Source organism: Haliaeetus albicilla, chromosome 20 (genome assembly GCF_947461875.1).
Source record: "Haliaeetus albicilla chromosome 20, bHalAlb1.1, whole genome shotgun sequence".
NCBI lineage: Eukaryota > Metazoa > Chordata > Aves > Accipitriformes > Accipitridae > Haliaeetus > Haliaeetus albicilla.
In genome coordinates this window covers 20,335,580-20,357,954 of record NC_091502.1, presented here as the reverse complement: position 1 = coordinate 20,357,954, position 22,375 = coordinate 20,335,580, and the positions used below count along the sequence as shown (strand labels likewise).

The 22,375-nt window shown below is 43.3% G+C and overlaps 2 protein-coding genes across 6 annotated transcripts in view; one reads left to right on the top strand and one right to left on the bottom strand.

Moving 5' to 3' along the window:
• Positions 1-320: 320 nt before the first annotated feature.
• DDIAS (DNA damage induced apoptosis suppressor) lies at positions 321-12,977 on the bottom strand. 5 transcript variants are annotated; one of them, XM_069808446.1, is made up of 6 exons: positions 12,755-12,976; positions 12,330-12,479; positions 10,177-10,305; positions 9,028-9,189; positions 7,739-7,856; positions 321-3,129 (listed from the first exon to the last, which is right to left on the bottom strand). In XM_069808446.1, exons 3-6 carry the CDS (start codon positions 10,287-10,289, stop codon positions 568-570), a joined length of 2,955 nt encoding a protein of 984 aa, XP_069664547.1. In that variant the 5' UTR covers positions 10,290-10,305; positions 12,330-12,479; positions 12,755-12,976; the 3' UTR covers positions 321-567. The 5 variants fall into 5 exon arrangements, with proteins under 5 accessions (XP_069664547.1, XP_069664548.1, XP_069664545.1 ...); XM_069808447.1 differs by having other exon boundaries at positions 12,424-12,479; XM_069808444.1 differs by lacking the exon at positions 12,330-12,479.
• A 418-nt stretch (positions 12,978-13,395) lies between these two features.
• PRCP (prolylcarboxypeptidase) overlaps positions 13,396-22,375 on the top strand; it is a 31,115-nt gene continuing 22,135 nt past the window's right edge. The window contains exon 1 of the mRNA XM_069808443.1: positions 13,396-13,593. Within this exon, the coding sequence (XP_069664544.1) occupies positions 13,474-13,593 (120 nt within the window). The 5' untranslated portion in view covers positions 13,396-13,473. The remainder of the gene's footprint in view (positions 13,594-22,375) is intronic.

Genomic DNA, 22,375 nt, shown 5'->3' with positions numbered 1-22,375 from the left:
ATTGCCAGGAATCTGCCACTAGCAGTCCTTTAACTTGAAAAAGCCTGCAGGAAAACTGGGAGCTGCTACCAGCCTTTCAGGATGGCCCCCTCCACCCAACTCAACTCTCTCATAAGATCCCAAGCAGGCTCAAATAGAAGGCTCCCACATGGTATTTGAAATTCTTTGATAAAACCTGGCCTTTTTCCACAGAGAGTCATCAGCTAAGAATATGGAGTGGACATGGCCTCCAGGGCTGCTCTTATGGTGAAAAGACACCACTGTATGCTAAAACACTTCACCTACATGTACTTGATAAAGTGAGATCTATTAAATAATCACACATTTACAAAAGTTTTTATTGCACATTCTAGACTTAATTTACAATAAAATATAGTAACTGCAAATCCTGTTTTCCCCCGTCTCTGTGGTACAAAGATCTGCAAATAAACGTAACTCATCTTAGGAAGACATATGCCAATAGGTGTATAAACAATGTAATTGTTAAATAGCTATTTTCTTCTACTGGCTCCTTCCCAAAAGTCTTAAAGATAATTAAAAAGAATACAGAGTAGGAACATCTGGTTTTTAGTATTTTGGCTTATTGGAAAAAGGGGTCCGTGCTTGGAAGAACAACTCAGGAGACCAGCCAGCTGCCCCTTCTAACATATCCCCTGAATAATTTGCACTTGAGAGGAGACTCTTGCCTTCTGAAGGAGAACAAGTTTCCAGGACTGTATCGTTTAAAAACAAGGCCTTGGTGACACCTGCAAATACAGGAGTTGTTAGAATCCTGGCTGTATCCCCAGGGTTTAATCTCTCATTTTGGAAGCACACATCATTTTCACTGGTCTCTTTGCTTTCAGAAATAGGGTTCCTGCCAGCGTGCCCACAGGTCGATTGCAGGTCAGCAGCCCAGCTAACTGTTTTTAAGTCTAAAGATCCAGTTGATTTCAACCTTTTGTTCGCAGATGGAGGGATCCAATCCTCAAAGTTGGCAGGCGGTTGGCTGTTAAGGAACTGCTGTGAAACAGAGCTATGACTTCCTTTCTCTTCCCCATTACTCAGCCTTTCACGTTTCACTAACCTGCCAGTAAGCTGCTGCAACAGAGTGTTTTGAAAGGAAGACCTAGATCGCTTGCATTTGGAATGGATTTTAGTGGGATTTTGGGGGGTGAAGATAGTGACAGAAGAGCTTTCCCCAACAGGCCACAGTTTCTGGAAAGGTTTTGTCAGAGGAGTCGACTGTAAATAAGGAACAAAGTCTTGAGCGCTAACTGAATTGCATTCTGAAGGACAAAAGGAGTAAGTTACTGGTGTACTGTGCTTACTAAAAGCAGGAGGGGACCTGTGTAGGGATGAGCTCAGTTTTGAACTGTTACAGAGAACATCATCTCCAGGATAAAGCACCAATTCAGAAGCTGTGACCCTTTCTGTCAAAGTATCTTCCTGTATTAAAGAATTACATGATTTATTTAGGAATTCTACAGGTTTTGCTACCTCTCTTGCACTTGTATCAAAGAGATCAGCAGAAGCATTGTAGCTGCCTTCAGGGAAGATACTGTTCCACAGCATCTCTCTCCTGTTAACACTTTTGAAGGTATTTTCTGACAGTTCTGTCAATGGTTTTAATTCTCTTTTATACAGCCTTCTTGTATTGCTGGGAGTTGTTGGATCAGAGTCCCATGCCCCTGTGAATGTAAGATCTGTTCTTTGGCTTGGTGTAGAAGAAGAATTTTCTTTATTTTTGCAACCTGCTAAACAGCTATCATGTGCAGAACACACACAGGTAGCTGCCTTGCTCCTTTTTAAGCAGGAGGTTTCTCCATGTTCAGCAGTACACTGCAGACTAATAAAAGACCAAGATGACTTTGAAATGTTCATATTTGCTTCTTTGGGCTGCACATATCTGCTCTCGGAAACAGAAGGCTCTGATGTAACTGGCAAGGACTGTGACAGAATAGGTAGACAAGGGTTAGGTATAAAGCAAGATGCTCCACATTCCTTGTCAGTTGAAGATAAAACACTAGAGGAAGACTCACATTGTGACACCTCATCACTCGGAGGATTTGCATTCGACTGAAGACAAGCAAACAGTATATTCTCCCAACTACCATTCTCTGCTGGTGGCAAGAACCTCCCCAAGATGCTCGCTTCAGGCAAATCAGCAGCTAGTAGGGTTTGCCTGGGATACGATTTATTAAGATTTACACCCAAGTTGCTACTTTCAAGAAGGGTCTGTTTGCCTGCATCAAGGCTGGGTGATGTTACAACACTCTTGCCACCTTCTATTCTGGCTAAAAATTCATTTAGGCTTTCTGAGAATGGGAGCTCATCCCAAAGCATAGAGTCCGTCTGAGACGCTCCAGCTACATTTATGTGATTAGATGCTGAGGCATCTCTCTCATAAAAAAAGGAGTTGTGGGATTTTTCTGGGTAAGAATAATTTCTACTATTAGTCTTTGGGTAGATGCTTTTTACCTCAAATTCCAAGGGATGTCGTAACAACTTGGAACTGTTTCCATGTAAACACTCTGTCTTTGAAGAGGATACTCTCTCTAATTTATCAGTTGCAGAGATACTGCCAGTCTGACGAGTGTGTGAACTCAATTCATTATCCTCCTCCTTATTTCCTTCCTTCACAGAAGAGCTACAAAACTGTGAATCCCCAAAAGTTTGATTGTTGAGGCTTACACTGCACCATTCTGCAGAGACAGGCCTCCCCTCTTGTTCATGCTGTTCACTCACCAGCTTTCCCACTTCCAGAGTGGGAAAGTCTTCTGCTGTTACCCAAGCAACAGATGAAGTCAGGCTGAAGGACTGCTGCCAGGACCCTAAAAGAGTTTCTCTGCCACTAGACTGAACAAAACAGGAGTTTCTGCTCAGGCTAGACAAACTGCTGAGCTCACTGACAGGTTCATCTATTGGAGCTGAAGATGCATCAGGTAAGTATGAGCTGTTATTACAGCTCCTGAATTTTGCCAACTGCAGGAGCTGATCAAAGTAGCTGATAACAGTAAAGCCAGTAACAGCAGCATTTGGCAGGAAGATCTGGGAAGCTGTAAGCTTTTTTGTACTTCTATTAATTCTGGAACAGTTTTGCAAGATGCTGCTGACAGCAGAACGCCCTCCATCTTCACTTGCACAACCCTGGGGGGAAAAAAAAACCAAAAAAACCAAACAAATTAAAAACTTAGTACAATGCTTTATTTTGTGATAGAAAAAAAATATAAATTAATGCATGTCTTTTAAGTCAGGCTTAAATTTAGGTCTTACTTTTTGTCAGGATCTGCAGGGAAGAGAATACAAAACAGTCTGTCACACAAAGCAGTATGCCCTGGGAAATAAGCACTGGCAAGGGCTATAAAGGGCATCACAGTGAGAGGTTCTTTGCTTGTTGCAATTACGCAGAGTTTTGGAGCTGGAAAAACAACCAAGAATTCTAAGAAAGGACTTCACAGAAAATTTCTTCCTCCCTTTAGGGCACGGGGTGCTTCCGGGCTTCCTCCAGTGCAGTTCTGTGCAAATGGCTGACTGCCTAAGGCCAACACTTTTCTTTTATCTAGGAGGCACTGGGCAGTACTTGAAGCAAAGCCCTCTGGTACCAGATACCTGACTTGGCAGCTCAGCTATCAAAGCCAGCATGATATTTTCTATGCACTACCTCTGTGAAAGGGAAATAAGCTACAACCTTTATCTTCTCAGATTTATTTGGAGAGTAGTGTTTCAAACCTGCTTCTCTCTACACAGAAATTTCAGGTAAAAAATGACATTAAAAGCAGAGGGAATTATCCAATGTTTTGAGAAGTGGAAAAACCCTTTTCCTCCTCCCCCTCAAGGTCTGGCAATGCCAGAGAGGCCAAAAAGCAAATATAGCTGTCTCAAATTCAACAACCCTCCTAGCTCCTGAGTCTATGCAAAGGTTGAGGCTGAAGGCTGTTAGCCAAGGACAATATCCTTCTAGGTAAGTCTTAAAAAAGTATGTTGATTCTGAGTTTTATCTGGCAGAGTGCAACTGTATGCATAGCTGAACACAACTATATGGAACTGTTTACAGCCAAAGGCTGAACAAATGGTCTTCAAATGTGTCTTCAGTCCTTGTGTGTGCATGAGCAGCAACAACGCTGTTGATATGTAGAATTACTTATATTTGTAAAGGCACCAGACATAGAGACCTGGTCATAGAACCATAGAATCACTTAGGTTGGAAAAGACCTTTAAGATCATCACTTCCAACTGTTAACCTAGCACTGCCAAGTCCACCACTAAACCATGTCCCTAAGCACCACACCTACACATCTTTTCAATACCTCCAGGGATGGCGACTCAACCACTTCCCTGGGCAGCCGGTTCTAATGCTTGACAACCCTTTCGGGGAAGAAATTTTTCCTACTATCCAATCTAAACCTCCTCTGGTGCAACTTGAGGCCATTTCCTCTTGTCCTGTCTCCAGCCACCTGACAGAAGAGACCAGCACCCACCTCACTACAACCTCCTTTCAGGTAGTTGTAGAGAGCGATAAGGTCTCCCCTCAGCCTCCTTTTCTCCAGGCTGAACAACCCCAGTTCCCTCAGCCGCTCCTCGTAAGACTTGTGCTCCAGACCCTTCACCAGCTTTGCTGCCCTTCTCTGGACATGCTCCAGCACCTCAATGTCTTTCTTGTAGTGAGGGGCCCAAAACTGAACACAGGACTCGAGGTGCGGCCTCACCAGTGCCAAGTACAGGGGGACGATCACTTCCCCAGTCCTGCTGGCCACACGATTTCTGATACAAGCCAGGATGCTACTGGCCTTCTTGGCCACCTGGGCACACTGCTGGCTCATATTCAGCTGGCTGTTGACCAACACCCCCAGGTCCTTTTCCACCGGGCAGCTTTCCAGCCACTCTTCCCCAAGCCTGTAGTGTTGCATGGGGTTGTTGAGACCCAAGTGCAGGACCCAGCACTGAGCCTTGTTGAACCTCATACAATTGCCCTCGGCCCATCGATCCAGCCTGTCCAGATCCCTCTGTGGAGCCTTCCTACCCCTGAGCAGATCAACACTCCTGCCCAACTTGGTGTCATCTGCAAACTTACTGAGGGTGCACTCGATCCCCTCGTCCGGATCATTGATAAAGATATTAAACAGAACTGGCCCTAATACTGAGCCCTGGGGAACACCACTTCTGACTGGACACCAACTGGATTTAACTCCATTCACCACCACTCTTTGGGCCCAGCCATCCAGCCAGTTTTTTACCCAGCAAAGAGTACACCTGTCCAAGTCACAAGCAGCCAGTTTCTCCAGGAGAATGCTGTGGGAAACAGTGTCAAAGGCTTTACTAAAGTCTAGGTAGATGACATCCACAGCCTTTCCCTTATCCACTAAGTGGGTCACCTTGTCATAGAAGAAGATCAGGTTAGTCAAGCAGGACCTGCCTTTCAGAAATCCATGCTGACTGGGCCTGATCGCCTGGTTGTCCTGTACATGCTGTGTGATGGCACTCAAGATGATCTCCTCCATAACCTTCCCCGGCACCGAGGTCAGACTGACAGGCCTGTAGTTGCCCAGGCCCTTCTTGTAGATGGGCATCACATCTGCTAATTCCCAGTCAACTGGCACCTCCCTGGTTAGCCAGGACCGCTGATAATTGTTCGAAAGTGGTTTGGGGAGCACTTCCACCAGCTCCCCGAGTACCCTTGGGTAGATCCCATCTGGCCCTATAGACTTGTCTGTGTCTAAGTGGTGTAGCAGGTTGCTAACCATTTCCCTTTGGATTATGGGGACTTCATCCTGCTCCTCATCCCTGTCTTCAAGCTCAGGGAGCTGTGTATTCTGAGAACAACTGGCCTTACTATTAAAGACTAAGGCAAAGAAGGCACTAAGTACCTCAGCCTTTTCCTCATCCTTTGTCACTATGTTTCCCCCTGCATCCAATAAAGGATGGAGATTCTCCTTAGCCCTTCTTTTCTTGCTAATGTATTTATAGGAACATTTTTTATTGTCTTTTATGGCAGTAATCAGATTAAGTTCTAGCTGGGCTTTGGCCCTTCTAATTTTCTCCCTGCATAACCTCACAACATCCTTGTAGTCCTCCCGAGTTGCCTACCCCTTCTTCCGAAATTCATGAACTCTCCTTTTTTTCCTTAGTTCCAGCCAAAGCTCCCTGTTAGCCAGGCCAGGCTTCTTCCCCGCCAGCTTGTCTTTTGGCACATGGGGACGGCCTGCTCCTGCGCCTTTAGGATTTCCTTCTTGAAGGATGTTCAGCCTTCCTGGACTCTTTTGCCCTTCAGGACTGCCTCCCAAGGACTCTGTCAACCAGGCTCCTGAACAGGCCAAAGTCTGCCCTCCAGAAGTCCAAGCTAGCAGTTCTGCTGAGCCCCTCCTTACTTCTCAAAGAATTGAAAACTCTTATTTTGTGATCGCTATGCCCAAGACAGCCACCAACCATCACATCACCCACAAGTCCTCTGTTCGCAAAAAACAGGTCCAGCCAGACACCTTTCCTAGTTGGCTCACTCACCAGCTGTGTCAGGAAGTTAGCTTCCACACACTCCACGAACCTCCTGGACTGTTTCCTCTCTGCTGTATTGTATTTCCAGCAGACATCTGGTAAGTTGAAGCCCCCCACAAGAACAAGGGCTAGCGATTGTGAGACTTCTCCCAGCTGCTCATAGAATATTTCATCTGCCTCTTCATCCTAGTTCGGTGGTGTATAACAGACTCCCACCATGATATCTGCCTTGTTGGCTTTCCCCCTGATTCTTACCCATAAACACTCAACCCTATCACCATCATTAAGCTCTAGACAATCAAAACACTCCCTAACATACAGAGGTACCCCACCGCCTCTCATTCCTTGCCTATCCTTCTGAAGAGTTTACAGCCATCCCTTGCAGCGCTCCAGTTCTGCAAGTCACCCCATCATGTTTCCGTGATGGCAACTATGTCATAGTTTTCCTGCTGCACAATAGCTTCCAGCCCCTCCTGTTTGTTTCCCATGCTGCGTGCATTTGGTGAATGGTTCCAGTTAAATAAAGTTAATCCATGAAGTCCTCGAACTTCCATGACTTAAGATGCTGTGCATTAGGAAATTCCCAGCTCAGATACAAACCTCATGGTACCTGTGGGAGAGGAAAACCTCCTGCCAGGTAGGAGTTAGTTCACAGACTTCATAACATGACTCACACAAGCACCACTTGAAGAGACCTTAGAAGACTGTTTCTATGGAAATATTACTAAGAACTAATATTTCAAAGTCTGTTAAACACATAAAAGAGCCACAGATGCATATGTTGAACAGCTGTACTTTTATCAACATTTTTAAACATGCTCTTAAATCCAGAAGTATCAAAATGTTGCAAGGGGATGAGTTTCTCCTTACATGTCAGACACCAGGAGACTATGCAGCATGGGAAAGGTAGGACAGTGCTTGAAAAGACAGTCTGATTCTTGCTTGAACTGTACATGGTTTTTCACAGACTCCAAGCTGTTACTGATATGCACAGGAGCTGGCACTGCTCAGGCTCTCTGAGAAGCAGCCCTGACAGGCTGTCAAGCTGACTACTGCCATTCAAGATGGCTTTTGGATGTGATTCATTTAAAATAACACAGGAGTCGGGGGAAGAGGAGCAGAATCCTTCCCATGTCCTAGCCCTAAATTTTCTCAAATTCCCAAAAGATGTTGTACATGATGCTTTGGTAACTCAGTCTATGCCTCTGACTGGCTACAAGCTAATGAAAAAACTCATTGTAAGAGAGTAATGTGGATTAAAAGTTACCTTCACTCCAAATATAAATCTTTTTTCAATGAAACAGGTTTCCACTGCTTGAACTAACACTCCTGGAGGTGCTTCTGTGTTTGTTTCTCCTGACAGCTGATTGAGGTCTTGAATACACCTTGAGTAAAAACATACAGAAGTATTGGACTAACAGAGGAAGGCTTATATAGCATTTTAGCTGTAGTATAGGTAGGACACATATTAAAGAGAAGATACTGTGGTAGCTTAAACTAAACACAGAATGAAAACAGGAAACCACAAACCTATAAATTTGATTGTTTAGTTTACTTAATTTCTTAGTGAAAGAGAAGGAAACAAAACAACTGCTCTGAATAGGTTTAATATACACACGACTTTCAGGTTTTCTCTGTGTGGCTGTGATTTTTGTATCAACACTGCATAATGCTCTCAATATGCTGCTATTGCTTACACATCCTTTCTGCCCGCATCTTTACAGCAACAGCAATATCCATATTAAGACATGCAAATAACTCTGTTTTTTCACAGCTGACACCAGTACAGCAGTCTAGTGTAGAATGCCTGCCATGAGTATGTTATTAATGATGCTAATATAGGATTTTAAAAGTGTTCATCTTTGACCCAGTGATAACACAAGGCATTGGAAAATAACAGAATAGAGAAAGAAGCAGTGAATGTATCTGAATAGCCCATCCTGGCAGTCTCCCATGTCAGAAAGTCTGAAGCTTATAATGTGGGTGGTCAGGCTCTGAGGACTAACAGGCTTTCTTAGAAATCCCTCCTTTCTAAAGGAAATCTCGTCACATTGAAGAAAAGTCATAAGATGCACACTTTTTTTTTTTTTAAATCCAAACTGTTAAAGAAAACAAAACCCAAGGGCTCTATCTTTACCTTAAGATTCTTCTTCTAAAATCTTGAGGAAAAATTATGTCTAAATCTCTGGAAAAGCCAACTTACTTAGTAACGTAACATTAGACAAAGGAAATTCAAGCATCTCAGATAAAGGAGGAAGGACGCAAGGAAGAAGCCCAACCAACCAAACTGTGAAGCTCACTTAGCAGGTAGCTGTAGCTGCCTTCAGTAGATGAGTGGAGGATCTCTTCTACTACATAGAAGTAATCCATCTCAAAATTTCAAGATTTCAGGAAGACACCAAACTTTTCTCAAGGTGATGGGTACCAAGGAAATGCTGGAAGGGAGCACTTTAGAAGCTTCTTCCCACTCATCTCCCCACCATCCAAGCTCATCTCAATTTTTTTAAGCTGAAGAAAAAGCAGCAGCTATATATTTAGAAACAATCCATTCCTTACCTCTGCAGATTTTCTGCGGTGACACCAAAGAATGGATCTAAGCAACTTCCAAACACGGTAATGTCAAACAAATCATTAGTGTCAGCAATCTTTAGGGACAATCTATATCTGTAGCTTGCATCTTTAGCTTCACCTGTGCAGCCACATTTTACACAGTTAAACCTGACAAGACAATAAAAGGATAAAAAAGATTGAACACATGAACTTCTGTTAATCACTGCTGAGGTAAGAACTTATCTGCAGCCCTAAGTATTACTACTATAATGTATCAAATATTCCATTACAAACTATAAGATTCTTTCTTATTCTTTACTCCTTGAGGCATTAATCTCACCACACACTCAGCAAGGTGTCTGTATCATGACAGAATCCCTCTGGCTTCTTTTACTGATTTATTAAATGCTAGCCTGTTGTGAAGTTGGAGAAAGACAGTGGGCTTTTACCCGCTGGGGAGTAATTTTTAATTACTTGCATGCCCATTTTTTGCGTTTTGTTCTGGTTTTGGATTTTTCTTCCTGCAGCTTTAATATAATACCCAGATTTAAAAAATCATCAGGAAACAGCACTGTTATCGTTTACTTCAACAGAAGTAAACAACAGATATTCTTGCTTTGTAAAGTCAGCAATGTGCTGACATTCACTGATGTACTGTTCTTCTGTGTGTCACAGATTTCACATAGCAGTGGGATTAAAAACGAAATCCCATACCTTTCTGGACACACAGTAAGTGGAAGAGTCATACAGGACTACCTAATGCATTGCACACATAAAATGAGAAGAAATTAAAAAAAATCAGGCCTTGATTTGCAGGGCTTTCAACCAATGCTTTCCAACCTAGGAACAGCACTGAAGAACTAGACTGCAGGGGATGCACTTGGAAGCTATTAACACACATAATTTATTCTCCTAAACTGTTCTTCGATACTGCATGGCACTGAATGCAATAGAACTCTTGATCCGTAACAACCTGCAAGCCCCTACTGGAATACAAAGAGATCTAAATAGTGTTAAGTAACATAAATATCTGAAATTAGCACTTATTTCTACAATGGCTGGATTTTCACCAATTTGTTTCAACTTGTGTTCAGCTAACAGAGATTCCCAAGGCCTCTGACCGTTACAATTAACGATCCCCCAAACAGGACATACCTCCTAGAATCCAGTATCAGCCTAGAAAAGCATTTTTGACAGGCAGGATAGAAGAAGCAGGAGTTCTGGACGGAAATTACAGAGGCAGCCAAGAGTCCTCTCACACTATTCATGTGCTCACCGCATCACCTGAAACAAGTAAGTCAAAACAGTCCAAAGAGTTCTCATTTCTTGAGATGTTAACATTAACTGCTTTTAGCTAGGTTTTTTGAACATTTTGAAAGGCAGCCCTCAGGAAACCATGATCTCTGTTTGAAAATGGTAGTCCAACTGAGGCAACATCTATTATTACCCTTAATTAACCCTTTAAAAATAATGAAGATATGTAATAAGAAGCAACAGGCTGCCCAGGGAAGTGGTTGAGTCACCATCCCTGGAGGCATTTAAAAGACTGTAGACGTGGAGCTTAGGGACAAGGTTTAGTGGTGGACTTGGCAGTGTTAGGTTTACAGTCGGACTCGATGACCTTAAGGTTCTTTTCCAACCTAAATGATTCTGTGATTCTATGTGTTCATGATATTTGCATACTACTGCAGATAAATCATGCAAATTCCCACTCATATTTAGGGAATCTTTATTAGAACTATCCTTGAGCACAGCACTGCAGCAAATTGGTTTCTGTTTTTTTTCCTTAATTTAGAATGAAGTCACAACATGGGGTTAAAAAATGAAATGATTCTACACTTGTAATTCTGCAAACGCCTTCAATACCAATGACTTTGAAAGGAGAGGATGCCCAAAAAATCACAGAAGGGCTACAATAGCAACTATATTCATGCCCTTTGAGCCAAAGGAACAGCTCTACAGTATTTACCATTGATTTCAAGAAAGAGGCCATATGGATATAACAAATAAATGAACTGAATATCTAAATAAAGAGGAATTAATTTATTTTTATTCAGTATTACTTTCCTGCAGAATTATCTTGCCTTTACTATCACTATACTTTCAAAAATATCTGTTTTTAGGAAATGTCCCCTATTTTAGAAAGTTAACTTTTTTCTCAGCAGATGCTAGAAACATATAGACAAAAATACTCTAAAGCACCTTAAATCATTCAGTTCCAACTTAAATGACCAAAATCTTCTCTACAGCTGAATTAAAGGACACCTTAAAAATCCTTCTTTGCACAAGCACTTTTATCACAGTAATAGCTAAATATACAACTCTTCTCAACCTAAGCTGCCGAATAAACTCAGAATAGGAATTGAATTCACATCTTCATCCCAGAACTCCCTCAGGGAGGCAGAAGGCCAAGGAGATAAAGGAGACTCAAGTACAGCTTTTACATGCTAAAACCATTCAATAATCAACAATGATGTTTTGTTAGTATTTTGCCACAAAAAAAAGGTCAATTTACAGGCTATCCCTTTGCCCTCAGGGGCACCGTTCTCAACATTCTGGTAAAAACAATCTCTGTAACATGAGTACTAGAAAAATGTGAGTGGCTAAACTAATTACTCTGAGTAGTTCAGAGAAGAAGAGAAAAAAACCCCCAAACAATCAGCTATCCCAATATTGCCCATGGCAGAAAGGTGAGGAAAACATGAGGAACACAGAGGCAGGAAAAGGTAAAAGCTTTACTGGGGGGGCCAACAAAAATGAAAAAAATCTGTCTTCTGAACATGTATTAACAAGAGACCCATTGGACCTAATATATTAAATGGTGCATGCCTTCAATTCTTGCCAAAACAGAACTATTTTATTTTAGTTACAGTACAAGATACCAGTAGAAAGTACATGGAAAACATATCAATATATAGAAAAGAAATAATAAAATTAAGTCTGATTTTGTCGTTGTCCAAGAAGGTGGGCTTGGAGAAACCAGCACGTGCTTCGCATTCCAACTGGTTTTCAACTTAGAACTATATAAAGAACGTATACTGTTGTCTGCAGTTTTTAATGAAATAAACCCCCCCCTACACCCCGGAAAACACAGCAAATACTTCAAGTATTCCACTAGGAGATGGGAGATAAAGCATAGCATGTACGTATTCACACCGGTTCTGGTAAGAGTTCCTTTTAGAGCAAACAGACTCAAGTTCTACACCTCTATTTCCCTTTGGCAGAAATATAGCACATAAGTTAAAAAAGGACTGTACAAACAGATCTGCTTTACTTTTTTTTTTTTTAATAAGCAGACCAAACCAAACCTCTGGTCCCAGCCCGGGAATCACACAGCACTCCGGGCGCTCCCCACCGCCAGCCTCCAAAGAGCGCTGCCTTTCAACAGCCCTGAAGTCTCACCGAGTTTTCCATCAGTGCCTGCTGCCCTCCAGCGGGCTCATTGCCTTAAACTCTCCCTAACAAAAAAAAAAAAAAAAAAACGAAACGCACAAGAAGAGTTGTAACAGGTCTCACGCTGCAGTTTCTACCCCTTAACCAGCAGCCTCCTCGCCCACTCCGGCCCCGAGACGCCCCCGGAGGCCGACAGCCAGCAGCCAGGCCGAGCTCGCCGCCGAAGGCCGGGCGGAGCGGCCTGGCTTCACCCCCCCTCCCCGTCGCTCGGCCTGGGCGCTTGAAGCTTGGCTCAACCCCCAAGGAAGCGCTTCAGTTCCTGAAGCATTACCGTTCTTACCGACCTGCCGATTTCAGCACCGTTATACGCCGTCTCCCGGCCCCAGGGACCGCGCTGAAGGGACACGGCGAAGGGCAAGGGCTGCCCTCGGTGCCCTCGGGCCCGCAGAAAGGCGGTTACCCCGGCCGCGCCCCCATCGCCTCCGCGCTGGCCCCGGGGAACCGCGGCCGCGGCCGGAGCCGCCCCAGCTCTGAGGAGAACCCGGAAGACCGAAGTGGCGGTTGCCGCGGGCCGTTGCTGGGGGCGGGGACGAGGCTGCGCTCACCCAATCGCGACGCAGCCCGGCGGCAGGGACGCCCCACTTGCCCAATAACAAAGCGAGGGCGTCAGCCTCGTTGTCACGCGGCAGCCGGCGACCCGCAGGGCGGATCACGTGCTTTCACGCAGCCACTCGCCGCCTCCTCACAGGACGCCCATCCAAGCCGCCGCAGCCAACCGCGAAAGCGCGCGCGAGCGATCCTGGCCTCCGCAGCCAGTCGGAAAGCCCCGCTACTTAGTGCCCACCCCCTCCACGTGTGATAACCCCTCCCACTTCGAGAGGGGTGGGGTGGGTGAGTCGCCTAGCACCGCCTTAGCCCAGAGGCGCACGCGCGGCGCCGCCTTGCTCCGCTGGGTCCCGCCGCCCGCCGCTCCCCGCGGGGGGCCGTCCCGTCCCGGGGCTATCCCGCGGGGCCGCTATAAAGCGGCGGGGCGGCGGGCGGCCTCCGGTCCTCCTGGCCATGCTGCGGCTCCTCCTTCTCCTCCTGCCGCTCGGCGGTCCCGCTGCCCTGCCCACCCCTCCCCGCCGGGCCGCCGCGCCGCCTCCCGCCCGTTACCTGACGCGTTACCTCAGGCAGCAGGTAGGAGCTCCCGCCTTCCCTCACGGAGAGGCGGGCGGTCGCCCTTCCCCGCCGGGTTCTCCTCAGCGGAGCCGGGCCGGCGGTGAGGGGAAATCCGGGCGGGGAGGCCGGTGGTGGCGGTGGCCGTCTCTGAGGGGTTTGGGCTTAGCCCGGCCGAGCGGGGCTGCTCTGAGGAACCGGTGGTCCGAGGGCGGCTCGGGCAGGGAGGTTTCGGGGCGGGGGGGGGGGGGGGGGCATTTTCTTCTACCCTGCGTCTCGCTGAGGCGCAGGGTGGGCAGTACTACTTTTTTTCGGATTTCTGGAGGCTGCAGTGTTTAGTCCCTTTGGTAAAATGTTCCAGGTCTTGAATATTCCAGCTGCCTGAAGTGACAGGGAGTCTGCTCTGTTGTGTCTGTACGCCGTCTCCTCCACCAAAGTCTGTATTCCAAACCATACTGCACAGCATGTTGGCGGGGGGGGGCACGGACCGTGGTTGTACCACATTTGCAAATAGCAGTCGTGTGATTTTTCTTTGTTTTAAATATGGAACAGGCTTCTGTTACTAACCTGAGCTTTGTTTTCCTGTCTGCTCCAACAATTCTCTTTGCAACTTGTTGGCAAAATCCATAGCACGCGGACAGAACAGAGGGCTCCCCAACGTTGGCTACAAGTGCTGGTGTGGTCCCCTTGCAGAAAACTTGGAGCCATATTTGTTCATAGGTTTTCACAAAAACGGTCAACAGTTCCTTTGTATGTGTTGGGGAACATCTGCCTCTTCACCCGTGCTGTACCCAATTTTGCAGGGGAGGTAACGGTTCCTCTTACTGGGAGGCACAGTAAGGGGAGAGGACACTTTCCTAGTATTCCCTTGGTTTGATTAGAATCAGGCTTGTAGTCTGCATCTGAATTTCATGCCCTGGTCTGTGTAGGGAGTGGTGGGAAGGAGAAGCTGTTTAATTCACAGCCATCTTGGATGGTATGTGGATTGAACATCTACTGTTTCAACTTTGTAGAAGGTGAACTTAGGATGGAATGAGCAAAGCAGGCACATCAAATTTTCCGATTTTAGTGATTTGAGATTTGGGTCCCTCCATTAACTCCTCTGATAGCCCTGAAGCTTATTTTGTACTGCAGATACCTTCTGCAATGTGTGGTCAGTGTTGGCCTGGATATCAATCCTGTGGTAGTGTTGTAACTGTAAGCGTGACACCTAATTGTTCTGGCACGTCGGTTGTTACACATTGCTATCATAGTATCAGTGATACTAATTCTGTGCCGTGGTCTGAACCACCCTTTATCACCATGCTGTGACACCTCTGTCCTCATCCCCTCTCTGGCTTGTGATATCACCTGGTTATTTTCCTCTGCTATCAGCAGAGACAGCTCATGTGCCCTCCCATTGTCAGCAAAGAGGCAGAGTTGCTGTGTACCCGAGATCTGTGGGTTTTGGGAGGTAGATAGATGTTGAGAGAAAGGAGGGGAGAGTCCCAGTAACATCTTGTTGTAAAGTTGATGCCACATCTTGCTCCCTTCAGTCTCTTCCATGTTCTCTTCCCCTCATGCTTCAAGCAAAATCATGTTGGCTGAGAGTGGCTGCTGCGGGAAAGAGAGATCCTATTCATAGCCCTTGAAATCATTGCTTTCCTTGTCCAAAGACTTACTAGTATTGTTGAACGTGGTGGGACGTGTGTATATTCATGTATTTTTTTGTATTCATCAAAAATTTGGGTGCTGCTGCCTGGCACTTGAAAGATACAAGGTACAGGGTTAGTATAAGAGGTCTAATCACAGTGAGGGCAGAAGACTGCTTTTTATCAGTAGCATAGCGTGCAGAATGGACAGGCAAATTCTTCAGGCCTTATGAAACGTGCACTGAGGCTGCTGTCTGGGAATTTGTAATTACATTATGACTCTGTAGTGGAACATAAATACCATGATTAACATATTAAATAGGGGTGGTGATACTCTGCCACATCTCAGGATTGTTGAAGCTTAATTATTTACGTTATAGTAGCTTACAGCATGAATCATCTGCTTCTGTTCTGTGCTGCTGATTCTTTCTTCTTAGCTAAAGTTCCTGTTTTGGTTCTTGTTTCTCCCTTTGATGGCTTTCAAGATCAGTTGAAACTATTATATAAAATCATACAATATAAAAATTGCTTCATAACATGGCAAAATACTATGCCATCACAAAGGAAACATTTCTTATACCTATTTATATTAAAAAATCTTTTTGAATAGAGTCTTTAAATATTTAATACTTCCACAAAAGAAGACTTTGAAAAGTCTAAGTAGATTTCTTGCATGAATTCTGTTGCTTAAAAATACCTCTAGGGCACTGCAAACAATTGATTAATGTTGCACACTGGAGGAGTGAATTTCAGAAGCTGAGAATTTTCATGTGGAATTACAACTGCTGAATGGAGTGTCTTGGCATGAAGGCCTATAGACCTGTAGCGTTGCTTGGGGGTTTGTTGTCAGCCTTTACTGAAAGCTATGATATTTAAGTTTGCTTTCATAAAGATGGAGAAATAACAGGCTCAGAGTTCAGCTCAACACTGATTTATGCTGAACTTCCTCCTGTTCACCATTTTAAGTATCAGACATCCCTGATAAAGGGGCTAAAGTCTAGAATATTGAGAAATAAGTCAAGCAACGCCTGTGTCAGTGTGACTAGGATCTTAGCTTTTGCATACTGGCCTGTGTATGTCCTTAACAACTCTTACTATTTTGGCTTGGGAGTGTGATTCCCCCACACCCCTGTCAAAAGTACTTGATGCCTTTCAGCCTTCTACTCCTCCAATGCATGAATGAAATTACCCCAGTATAAAGGTACCTCATGCTGACCTAGATTAGTAGATGGCCCCTGAAGGACAAACTCTGCCATCACCTACATCTTTACATCAACAAATTGTATATTAGGGAAGTTGGTCTCCTTTTCAGCTCTTCTGATGTACTAACATGACTTCAGTAGGCAAGACTATTTTTGCTTCTGCTTTAGTAGCTTGCTTGCTAAAAGGTTGCTTGTGATTTGTGTGTTAAATTAATCCATCCAAAACTAAACTTTACAGAGAGAATGATGTTGAGGATGTATAGAGCTGCAGGAAGACCACCACTGAATGGCTTCTTTGTAGGCAGCTGCATCTGTGACCACAATTCAAATTTGTTGGGAGGACTTGGTGAGGCATCCAAGAGCCATCCACTTCTCTCTGCCGAAGTAGAAATAATCTTATAGCACAGTGGGGAGGGTCTGGAGTCAGGCAGCTTTTCTGACCATTGGGGAGCCTTGTCTTGTACCTCTACATTCCCATCTTCAATGCATATACCAACATTACAAAAACCATAGCCTGAGAACTTGTGGTGCTTTAAGTGCAGTACTGCTGAGAGGATGATGCCTTAAATTTTCTGATATTTGAAGGCTTCTCAGTGATAAACTGCTCTCTTGGAAAAGAGAGTGGATGTGGTATCTCTTCGCTCAATTTGATAACTGATGGCTGTGTGAGACTTACTGTGGTGATGGACCCTTCACCCCAATCCCACTTTGTAAGCACATCACTTGCTTTGTGAACTGCTAGGAATTTGTCTAAGAACCAATGTAACAAGTACAAATTAACTTTTGTTCAGCAAGTTACTGAGCCTGGTCTTTCAATTGGATTGTCTTTTGAACTAATATGTCAATTGTCATTGTTTCCAGAAGATGGGTTCTGATTGCATTTAATAAATTCCTAGATTTCATACTTATGTATTTCATAGCTTAGTAAATTCATATGCAAGTCTTTGTGCTCTAAAACACATCTGCACTTCATATTGTGTGTACATAAAAAGAAGCTATGCTGAAGCTTCAAAGTAATGAAGTTTAAAAAGTAAAGCAATTTGATCTTTTCTGGCTAGATCAGGTGTCTTTAATACCTTATTTTGTGTTACAGACTGAAATTCTGAGGCATAGAAAATGAAAGTCTTGATTGAAAGTGTGAAAATTAGAATGCAAATTTCAAGCCAGAAAACAGAATTTGAGAAGGACTGCATAGGAGAAGTGAAGATATATATATTTTTTTTTTTTTCCAGACATGGTTCTTTGTTTACAGGAAGGACCAGTTTAGAGAAAGCCAGTGAACCCCAGAATTTTCCTGCTCTAATTGAAAATCAGTACTACATCAAAAAACAACTTGACTTCAGTCAGGTCGCTGCATGAATGCACAGAGTAAAGGAAAGTGTGGTGAAGAGGTTGGATCACCTTTTTGATGACGATGCTGTCTTAATTTATCAAATTAATCCAAACTGAGGGTGTAGTTTTGCTCTTAAGCAAATGTTGCATCTGTTGCACTCACAAGAAAGAATTTTACAATTATGAAACAATGTATCTTTAATCCAATTCAGCATTTTTCAGTATTTGAAGTTTTCACTGTTGCATGTAAATGTGTGTCACTAAAAATGTATGTACAACAGTTTTATGTCTAAGTGCTTTTAATGTTAATGGAGTAGTTTTCAACCATGGGCCTAAAACTTGCTTGTAAAGTTATGACAGATTGAGATTATTGCTTTTAATTCTGGTTAGCAGCTTTTTCAGTATCTTATTGTGACTCAGGTTGGTGTCCCAGAATAGTAGCAGATGTCAGGAATAATTAAGATGGGTTTATTTTTCATGTCTGGCACCATAATACAATAGCACTTTTAACTTCCGGTGAAGGAAAAAACAAAGTGCTTTTTACAGAGCCCCTTGGTACCAATTAAAAGTTATGTCAGTGGTTAGAGAAGAAGTGATGCTGATGCTTGTCTCTGAGGTGAATTACTTGGAATATATGTTTTACTCATCAAGTAGAACAGGAGTACTTGGCAGCTCTTACTCTGACTTCATAGTGTGATTTAAAACAGGAGCTGTAAGCTATAAACCAGGTCTATAAGCAGAAACAATAGCTCTTATTCAGTGGACAGGAAAACAGGGAAGTACTTACTAAAGCTTGTCAGTGAATTTTTATTTTTATGCACTACTTATCTGTGGGTCACAATACAGACATCAGCTTCTCAAATTAAGCAGGAAGCACTTAATTTCCTCACACCTTGCAGCCTCTTCCTTCAAGTGAGCAGTTAATACTAGAGACTACAAAAAGGATCAATGATCACTACTCTCTCTGAAAATAAGCATTGTTTATCTCACTAGTTTTAATCATTAAAAGTTGTAATAGGCCACTGAAGGATTTCTGATAGACTGTCTTGATTAAAGAAAGTCCAAAGGACTCAACAATAAACAAAACTGCATATGGCTGAAGTAGCAAGCTGTTTACAAGCTGGATGTGAATGAGATCAATGAAGTTAACAGGATTTAAGTTATTTTGACTTGTACCAATTGCCCATGAGCTTCTAGCAGTTGAATCGAAGTCTTAGATCTGAGTATCTTGGATTTGTTTGCGGGGGGAAGGGGGCTGTGTGGGAAGATAGGGAGGAAAATGAAGTTCAAAATGGAATTTGATGCTAATGTGTTCTGTATTGAATTCTTCATCTGACTTTGAGGAGATCAAGACCAGCCAACAGCATAAGAAGTTGCAGACTGTGCAGATAATCTGTAACATTATGCCAAATTGGTGAGAGACTAGAGATCACACTTGATTATTTCATTTTAAATCTTCAAAAACTGAAGTAATACCTTAATTTCATTTCACACATTCTGGAATATTTAGATTTTATATTTAAAGCAGTGAAACTTGTAAGAAATTTAATGGGGAAAACCAGGCTGTACTTGGTCATCTTCCATATACTTGCAAAATGGTTCGTTTCTTTGTTTTCCATGCATGTGAATTCAGAGAATTAAATATGGGTAGAAGAATGGGAATGGCATTTCTTCTAAGCACAGTCAGTGGATACTGTCCTCCTTGCCTGCGGTGTAGGGGGATAATTTTCTTCATTTTCAATTTTTAGTTGCTGTCTCTATGCTTTAGTCCAGCCCTACTGTGCATGGAGTATTTCCTGATACTCAGCGCTGTTATAGTGCTACTGCCAAGTGGCATTAATACTGTCAGTTTTGCTGTGGTGTGGTTGCTGTTCTCCAAATGTGTACAGTAAGCAAAGAACAAAACTTGTGATTGTTTTGGGCTGTTGAGTCTATCTTCAAATTGACATAACAGCTTTTTCCATTATTCACTCCTACAGCCAAGATACAAAGTTCATGTACAAGTTTACCCTTGTGTCAGGCTTAAAGTGAGAGCGATCCGGTAAAATTTATCTGGAAAAGGTCTTTGTGGAGTAAGATCTGAGAAGTGTGTCTCTTTCCTGAAGAGAAGAGGCTTCACTGAAAGGCCTGCCTGCATGGGATGTGAGTATGCAGAGAGCTATGATACTGTGTGCTAGCTTCTCCCTCTGACTGCTGATGCGGACACACTTGGTGCATCTCCTTTCATTCCTAGTTAATTTATTCTGCGTTGAAAGGGAGTAAGTTTTCTTGCATTGTGAGGCAAAAAAACTTTTCTAAAAAGAATCCACCAAGGGACTTAGCATGAAAAAACAAGTCAGAGGTAGGCTGAGATGGTAGTTTACATGCAGGAACTTCCTTTCAAGACAACAGGAACAGAAAGTGATGGGCATCAGACCCTTTGACTTCAGCAGGGCTTGGACTAAGGCCAGACTGAACTAGAGGAAGTGGGTGAAAGCAAAACTAGCATTAACAAAACATTTGATTTATGCCTCAAAGCAGCAGCTTGCTTTGCCCTACTGCGTGACTCCCTGAAAACGCGAGTCTTCCACAAAAGCTGTTCAGAACCACATGCTGCTCTGGAAATGCTGGCTTTTCTGTAGTGTTTCCTATACAGTGATAAATCGCTGGCCAACTACAAGTGTACAGTTTGCAGTCCTACAAGTCACCGCTACCAGGGGGGGAATGTAGAGTTCCCTCAACTCCTAAGCAGGAGCTCCTGTCCTACAAGATGATGGCAAATGGCTTTTAGCAATGTCTGTGGAGTTGTTCAGAGTCTGTTCTGAATGGGGTAGTTTATCAGAAAATGTTCTTGCCTATTTTTAAGTGGAAAAAGGAAAATAGAAAAAGAAAAATCTTTTTGAATAAAAATCTGAGTGCCTCTATTTAGGTGAGAAAACTGTTGCTTTGCTATGAGAAGAAAAGCATCTGTAGTCCAGCTCAATTCTGGGTGCTAACTGTGCTGGTATAAAGACCCACTGTTTATCCATATGTTTACTAGAGCTTTTCAGCCACTGTAGAACTTTTGTAATGGCTGTGACAAGACCTGGATGTTTCTGTTGTAGAGCAATCTGTCAAAAAACTTTTTCACCTGCAGGGAGCCATGGATGTTATTTCCCTGAATGCTGCTGCTGTCCCTGTCATCCAGTCTACCAATGTCTCAGAGGCTTGCAAGCAGACAGTTCTTCAGTGTTCAGATGCGTTTGTTGCAAACTTGCCAAAGTAGCACTTGCTCTGTGGTATTTTTGCTATTGTATAAGGGCTGTATGACTAATGGCTGCTTTGATGCTTTGTTTTCTGAAATTTTTCTTCCCTACCTCCCTCTCATCTGAATTGGCTGTTTAATAAGTGATCCACAGTGGCATGTATAAAATCCCCAGCACTGGACTGTATGTAGTTATTCAGTGCCTTTTAATACAAATAAACTGCCATCCCTGGACTGAGCTTTTGCCATTTTGCCTGTGCTTCGTCTAATCAGAAGAATATCCAGGTGGATGACAGGACAGTTTTCCTGTTTGCTTTCACTACATCTGTCTCTTATTCCTTGGATCCTCTGTCTTGTGTGGGATTAGCTGTAGAAAATAAAATACAAATAATAATGGTTGAACTAAGGCTGGGAGAACGATAGAACAGAGCAAATTTGTTTGTAGCTCTGAAAATCTGGGAAGTAAAACAACTGCAACTTGAGTTGAACCTTTAAAAATATTTGGCAAAGTAGAAAGTTCTAACCCTTTTTGGGGAAGGGTAAAGGTGTTCTAAATATTTAATTTGACTAAATCAAAATATTGTCTTGAATCTGAAATGCTTTTCTTCCCCATGTCTTTGTTTAAAAAAAAAAAAAAGACTGAGGAAGCCTTTCAAGTAAAAACCGTTTTGATCAGAGAAGATCAAACTTTTCTGAAGTCTTTTGTTTGAACAATTAGTCCTACTCAAAACTTCAGGACATTCTCAGTGAAACTGTAATGTTTTTATACTACTTAATCTGTGACATATTGAAGGTTCATGTCTGATTTTTTTTTTTTCTCTCCTCTGAAGTTAATCCTCCAAATGTGATGGATTTGTAATTCAATCTGAAAGGCAAATGGAAAAAATTACAGGCCTTTGCCTGTTAAGGGTCTGAGAGACCTTTCCCAAAGGTAACTTTGTTTTTGCTGGTGTAGTACACCTTCTTTGTGCTTATTTCAGCCTTATGAAATAATGCACTTTGAAATATAGCTCTGACCTGTTGTTCCCCGTGCCTTGCCCCACCCCTTGTCCTGTGGAAGAATTTCACCAGGATAATAATGCCTTGAATGGAAGCATCAATGATGTGAACATTTGGTGTGTTTATTGCCATAGTAGTTTGTTATAAATTTACGTAGCTGACTGATTCTCAGCAGCACAAGCCTATCCATTGCTTGGAGAAGAATGGAGTGGCAGGGGAATGGAGAGCATGGTTGAGGAGCATCAGCAGTAAAACTGATCGAAGCAATTCCTGCCATCTCCTGCCTTGGTCACCCATTCTCTCCCTTGTGCGGGAGCTTTGTGACCCTCAAGTCGGGGGTAGAAAATGTTGGGAGGACTGTGGGACCTCTCAGACTGTCCTTCCAACTGGAGGAATTTTAACAAGGAATTGCATCT

Bases quoted from the DNA above. Each gene is read 5' to 3' on its own strand.
- DDIAS (XM_069808446.1), bottom strand. From the start codon at position 10,289: ATGAATAGTGTGAGAGGACTCTTGGCTGCCTCTGTAATTTCCGTCCAG. The intron at 7,857-9,027 runs GTAAGGAATGGA...TTTTTACTCAAG, and splicing joins ACCGCAGAAAATCTGCAGAG to GTGTATTCAAGACCTCAATC. The intron at 3,130-7,738 runs GTAACTTTTAAT...TTTTCCCCCCAG, and splicing joins GATTTATATTTGGAGTGAAG to GGTTGTGCAAGTGAAGATGG.